The following is a 6,298-nucleotide window of genomic DNA, read 5'->3' as shown; positions in this document are numbered from 1 at the left end:
CTGCTGCACACGTTACGTCCTGCTGCACACGTTACGTCCTGCTGCACACGTTACGTCCTGCTGCACACGTTACGTCCTGCTGCACACGTGACGTCTCAGTCGGGGACGGATGTTGGAATTCAGTCCACACATCAGGAGCACTGCTGATGTTTGAGAACATTTAAGGCTTTTAGGTCCCTTATAGTCCGGAAAATACGGTAATAATATCAATACTATTAAATTTAAGGTTTAAGTCTCTAATATTTTCCATTGCTGTGGTTCCACTGAGGTTCTGTTGAGGTTCTGTTCGGTTCCGCTGCAGCAGCTTCACTCTGATTTTTAACCCTTTCAGGCCTGAAGCACGTCAGTGACGACCAGAAGACCCACAAGAACCCGGCTCTGAGGGACCAGGGGGGCCAGGCGGGCCAGACGGCCTCGGTGCGTACCGGACCCAAACCGTTCTCCGCCACGCCCCGACCCGCCGCACCGACCCGCACGCTGCCGCCGGTTCTGGAGCTGGAGGGAAAGAAGTGGAAAGTGGTGAGTGGGTGGTTCTGGTGGCTCTGTGCATCTGGAGCTGTGAGCGCTCTGACCCGCTGGTTCTGGTTCTGGTTCTGCAGGAGAACCAGGAGGGGGCCCAGGGCCTGGTGATCAGCAACACGGAGCTGAAGCAGGTGGTCTACGCCTTCAAGTGCAACCAGAGCACGCTGCAGGTCAAAGGCAAAATCAACTCCATCACCATCGGTAAGAGCTCAGAACCGGGTCAGAACCTTTAGGTCCACTCCAGGTTTAATCCACAATCATTCAGGATTAAAACTCAGATTTAATCCCGTTACTTTCCTGGTTCATTTCCTGTGTTGCTGTGAGGAAGCAGCTCCCCCTGCTGGCCGTTTTTAGGAATCACTCATTGAATCGTTGACCAGAAAACGGAGCCGAACAAACTTTCAATACAAAGTTTATATTTTACGTTTATTTGTACATCAGAAGCTTTTTAAATTGTGAAACTGTTTAAATGAGGAAACTTTCGCTTCAGGTTTTTCTAAAAGATATCTGCTCAGCTGACCAATCAGAGCGCTGGGCAGTGATTCAGGACGCCTGATTGGCCGATGAAGCTCCAGCAGATTTAAAAGTTAAAGCCGTATTTTCACATTTGAGCCGTGATGTAATAAAGCGCTGCTGATCCTCAGACAGCTGTAAGAAGATGGGCCTGGTGTTCGACGACGTCGTCGGCATCGTGGAGGTCATCAACTGCAGAGACGTCAAGGTCCAGGTGCGTACGTCTCCTGGTTCTGGACCCGGTCCTGGTTCTGGACCCGGTCCTGGTTCTGGACCCGGTCCTGGTTCCAGCTGCTGACCGGCCCGTCTCTCTGCAGGTCATGGGGAAAATCCCGACCATCTCCATCAACAAGACGGACGGCTGCCATGTTTACCTGAGCAAAGACTCGCTGAGCTGTGAGATCATCAGCGCCAAGAGCTCCGAGATGAACATCCTGGTTCCCAACAAGGACGGAGAGTTTGTGAGTAACTCGGAACCGGTTCCGGTCCAACACAGTCTCCTCAAAAAAACGGGGTCAGGCGGATTACCTCTGAGCAGTCAGTGTCTTACCTGGAGAATCCAACTGCAGACGGTCAGCCATGTTTGGACCCGTTTCGGTTCTGGTTTCAGTCGGGACGGGAACTGTTGATCCGGTCGGACCGAGCCGTCAGACGAAACGCGATCTGAACTTAGCTGAAATGTTTATGAAGCTAACAGGAAGTCAGAAGTCTGTCTGTTTGATTAGAGCAGATTATCAAGCTTAGACTTCAGACTCGACTTGACCTTTGACCTGGACTCGTGTTCGATGTTTTTTTATCTATAATGAATCTCCTGGCTGCTTGTCTTATTGTGAAAGGATGAACCTGACTATTAGCCAGTGACATTACCGGATTGTTATGGGATGCTATCGTCTCCTAGCAACCAGCTCATGCTAGCTGCAGCGTCATAATAATGACTACATGAATGTATCGTCACCTGAACGCTTTGAATCATTTCAGAACAAAACAAACGTAAATGACCTCTGACCTGCTCGTGTTGCTAAGCTAACGGCTATGCTGCATGAACACTTCCTGCTGGAAACGTCAAAATAAAAGCTGTTGCTTAGTTTGGTTGAACTGGTTTGTCCTTCCTGTCCTCCAGACGGAGCTTCCCGTTCCGGAGCAGTTCAAGACCGTCTGGGATGGCCAGAGGCTCGTTACCACAGCAACGGAGATCGCAGGCTAGGCGGCGCCCCGCCCCCTCACCACCTGACTGATTGACCCCGCCCACCAGCTGATGTCCCACTGTAGACTGAGATTCAGACCTCATGAGTTAACCCCGCCCCCTGCCTCCTATCAGCCAATCACAGCTGCAGCTGACCCTTCATTAGCCAATGAGAGGGCTGCTCGTGCCTGGAGCAGAACCTCCAGCCAATCGGCAGCAAACAGCTGAGAGCGTAGATTAGATTCTCAGCAGCCAATCAGCCGTCAAGACGCTTCCTCGTTTCCTGCTCCACTTCCTGTTTCATTATTATGCAACTTCCTGTTAAAGCACCTAGAAAACCAACTAAAGCGTCACTTTGCTTCTGCTGAGTTCAATCCGGTTCAAACAATCCAGATCAGGTGGGAATGAAGCTCCAGGTTTCCCAGGACATTCCCGAGCGTTAGCATCATTCCATGTTGGAGACAGGAAGCTGCACCTTGCTTCACCTGGAGGTGGTGACCAATCTGTAAACAGGTTTTTTCTTTTCTTTGTTTTTGGGTCCAAATTGAAATGTTCTCATCAGTGCTGAGTCATTAAAACGTTGCAATAACAGCAGGAAGTTTGTGTCTTTATTGGGTTAAACAGCATCATTCACAACAGGAAGCTAAAATCACCTGGAAACAATCAGTGCAAAAGAGGAGTTTCTGCAGCGGCGCCCTCTGCTGGTCTACCTGAGGAAGGGCAGCAGGTTGGCAGTGAACCACTCCCTGCTGAACTGGAGGTGGTCGCCGTCTGTGGAGAGGAAGACCAGCTTGTGGGCTTCATCCATGGCGGCCAGGCCCAGACGGTCCTGCAGGAACACGGTTCAACGGTTCAAACCGAGTCCAGACGAGAAAACATCCACAGTTCAGAGGTTAAAAGGTCTAATCCCCTCCAGGTTTAACAGGACGGTTATGATTTTAATGTTTTATGTTTAAACTCTTCCTGCATGTCAGCCTGAAGCAGATTCATGAGGAAATAACTGGACTGACAAAAACCAGAACCTTCTGCAATATTTTCCCTCAGTTAGCTGAACTAAACTATTTAAAACTGCAAACTTCACAAAACATTTTGGGCAAAGACGGCTGGTGTTTCAGGTTCTAAAACAAAAACATTTATAGATATAAGATGTAAATGACCATAAAAAGTCAAAACAAAATATAGAAACTAAAACTGCTAAAATGAGCATTTTATGTCTGTTTTTAAAACATTTGTTGGTTCTGAACTTTTAACCAAAAGGATCTGCAGAACATCAGGGAGCTTCAGCTGGAAGCCCTGACCTCTGACCTGACCTCTGACCCCTCCAGCAGCAGCCGTTTGTGAACATTCAAGTAGAAAAATAATGTTTTGCACTAATTGACTTTAAAATTGAAGGAATAATTTTTTATTAAAATCTTAGTTCCTCTAACTCAGTGGAGCCCAAAGTGGGTCCTGGAGGCTCCTGCGTGTTTTATTCCCTCCCAGGTTCAACACACCTGGATCACATGAAGCTGCTGAGAGGCCAGAGAGGAACACGGACCTGCTGGTCAGAGAGGAACACGGACCTGCTGGTCAGAGAGGAACACGGACCTGCTGGTCAGAGAGGAACATGCCGGACCTCCAGGATCTAAATGATCAAACTGTCTCCACAGCAGATTTAAGCTTCAGTTCCATGGTTTCACCAGCAGGGGGCAGCAGAGCGCCAACAGGATCTGCTCCCAGTGCCGGGTTCTGCAGTTCTGTGGTTCTGGTCCGGTTGGACTGTTACCTCTCTGTAGAGGGCGCTCTCCTGCAGCGTCTCCGTCTCCTTGGCCTGGCCCGCCTTCAGGAAGCCAAACCACTGCAGGAGGAAACACATGCAGCTTCATCACCTCAGCCTGTGGGTTTCAACGGGTCGGAACCAGAACCGGGTCGGTTACCTCGGTATCGACAGGGTCCACCACGGTGTCCTGCAGGAACTTCACCATGACGAACTTCTGCAGCTGTTGCAGGTTCTTCCTGTACGTCTCATTGACGACCTGAAACAGACGGGATCCGGGTCAGCGGTTCTGAAGTCGGGGCGGCCGGGTCGGACCGTCACAGCTGAGGTTCTGACCCGCTCCTGGTTGATGTCGGCCAGGAAGAGGCTGTGCTGCTTGTACAGGTCGTCGTTGAGCGGGTCGTGCCAGTACTGGGCCTGAACGAGGCTGAAACCCAAACAGAACCGTCACGGCAGGCAGAACCGGGAAACGGGACGGTCGTCATGGTAACTCACTGCTTCTGGACCAGGTCGCTGTAGGCGCCGCGGTTCAGCGCCTCCCGGATCATGTCGCAGATGTGGGAGCTCTCACCTGGACACCTGGGCAGCCCGTACACACCTGAGCGATCAGAGACAGCTCGCTGTTAGGCGGCCCGGTTCTGGTTCTGGTTCTGCCTGCTGAAAAAGAGCCACTCCTTCCTACTGTCACCCTGTGCTTGTTCAGGATGAGAATCAGAGCATGTGGGTCTGCTAATGCGCTAATAATGGAGCTAATTTTTCATTTAGCGCTTTAGCATTTTGCTAACTTTGGTCATGTTTAGCACATTTAGCTTCCCACAAATTAATTTTTCAGATAAATTCTAAAATGTTCATTTAAATGGTTGAAGTTAGCACTTTATCATTAGCATTGGCTAAATGCTAAGCTGGTGTAGCACTGTATTGTTAGCATAACTAATGTTTGTAGTTTTAGCGTATTTGCTAACTTTGGAAGCGCGTAGCACACTTAGCTTTCCCTTTACGTAAAAGTTTCATATTTTTCTTTACTTTAAAACCTGAGAATGAAAATAAAAGGGAGGTTCTTTAAACAAATACATTTTCTATAGTGGATGTTTATCAAAATGTATAAGGTGCTTTTTTCTAAAAGTTACGCAACATTTGTGGCTCCAAACAAGTTTTCTTGAGGCTCTTCAGGTTGAAAACGTAGATTCTGACTAAACGCTAAAACTGATCCCAACAAAACCAGTAAGTAGTCAGACCCCACTGCTGTTAGAACAGTAAACAGTAAAATATCCTGTTTACTTTCTAAGCGTATTCATGCTCATGTTGTAGATTTTTAATTCTCACACATTTCTTTTAATCGTGACTGTACAATATTGTTCCTGTTTTACGCGCTTTATATTTTTACCTTGGTTTGAGTCTATATGAGAAAAATAGTTTTTCAGGCTGTAAAAATCTGATGGTGTTTCTTCCATATCAACACATGGAAACCTCTGAAACATGAAGCTGAGCTCCTGCAGACTAGCTGCAGCAGAAGTGAAAGTCTGGGCAGTAATGTTGTGAAACTCCCAGCAGGAAGTGAGCTAACCGTAGAGCGTACCTTGATGCTGGCCGCCGACGGAGATCAGCGTTCTCATTGGTGGAGAGGGACAGCGCTGAGCCACGGCTCTCCTGTAGGAGCAGAGGGCAGGAGTCAGACGGAGCTTCCTCATTCAGGCTGAAACCTTCTGAACAAACTGCCGTACAGAAACTGGCCTCCCTGGGAGAAGCCCATGGCGTTGTAGCCGCCCTGCAGCCGGGCGTCCTGCGCCAGCTGGCTGCACACCATCGACACCTGAGTGTTCACGTCCAGGAAGAAACCGTTCTCCGTGTCCTGCGGGACCAACCGTCACTCTGTTGTTAATCACATTTTAATCAAACTACGGCAGCAGAAACGCAGCTTTTTCCACTCCAAACCTCGTCCTGCTGCTGCGTTACTGAATAAATACACATCTGAGCTCAACAGCAACAAACACATTTATGGATTTAATCTGTTCTTCAGGTTCTTCAACCATCAAATTGAAGCAAAAAGTTTCAGGAACTGATCATTCATGGAGCTTCTTTAGATGCTACATGTTTAGCATTGAGACGCTATTTTAGGATAGCATAGCTTCACTGATAGGCTAACTTCTTTTAGCACAACTTGCACACACCAAGCTTTCCCAGCATCCAATCAGATTGATTAGAGCGGAAATTAAAACCCAGAGACTCACCGCTGCTGTTAGCGACGTAGCTGCTGTTAGCGACGTAGCTGCTGTTAGCGACGTAGCTGCTGTTAGCGACGCAGGTGCTGTTAGCGACGTAGCTGC

At 48.6% G+C, this 6,298-nt stretch overlaps 2 protein-coding genes across 5 annotated transcripts in view; one reads left to right on the top strand and one right to left on the bottom strand.

Moving 5' to 3' along the window:
- Window positions 1-2,809, top strand: part of cap1 (CAP, adenylate cyclase-associated protein 1 (yeast)) — a 7,741-nt gene extending 4,932 nt beyond the window's left edge. Inside the window, 5 exon segments of the mRNA XM_017307514.1 lie at window positions 269-519; window positions 600-723; window positions 1,167-1,249; window positions 1,353-1,496; window positions 2,156-2,809. Coding sequence (XP_017163003.1) covers window positions 269-519; window positions 600-723; window positions 1,167-1,249; window positions 1,353-1,496; window positions 2,156-2,239 — 686 coding nt within the window. The 3' untranslated portion in view covers window positions 2,240-2,809.
- The window catches only part of ppt1 (palmitoyl-protein thioesterase 1 (ceroid-lipofuscinosis, neuronal 1, infantile)), a 5,933-nt gene continuing 2,439 nt past the window's right edge, over window positions 2,805-6,298 (bottom strand). Inside the window, exons 4-10 of one of the 4 annotated variants that reach the window (XM_017307510.1) lie at window positions 5,696-5,823; window positions 5,551-5,621; window positions 4,470-4,572; window positions 4,311-4,401; window positions 4,135-4,233; window positions 3,984-4,055; window positions 2,805-3,047 (exon numbers count right to left, since the gene is read on the bottom strand). In XM_017307510.1, the coding sequence (XP_017162999.1) occupies window positions 2,925-3,047; window positions 3,984-4,055; window positions 4,135-4,233; window positions 4,311-4,401; window positions 4,470-4,572; window positions 5,551-5,621; window positions 5,696-5,823 (687 nt within the window). In that variant the 3' untranslated portion in view covers window positions 2,805-2,924. Of the gene's footprint in view, window positions 3,048-3,567; window positions 3,806-3,983; window positions 4,056-4,134; window positions 4,234-4,310; window positions 4,402-4,469; window positions 4,573-5,550; window positions 5,622-5,695; window positions 5,824-6,298 lie in introns of those variants that run through there. The other 3 variants (XM_017307511.1, XM_017307512.1, XM_017307513.1) reach the window with 3 other exon arrangements.

Source organism: Poecilia reticulata, linkage group LG11 (genome assembly GCF_000633615.1).
Source record: "Poecilia reticulata strain Guanapo linkage group LG11, Guppy_female_1.0+MT, whole genome shotgun sequence".
NCBI classification, from domain to species: Eukaryota; Metazoa; Chordata; class Actinopteri; order Cyprinodontiformes; family Poeciliidae; genus Poecilia; species Poecilia reticulata.
The sequence above is the reverse complement of the archived record's forward strand: the minus strand, read 5'-3'. Positions and strand labels throughout refer to the sequence as shown.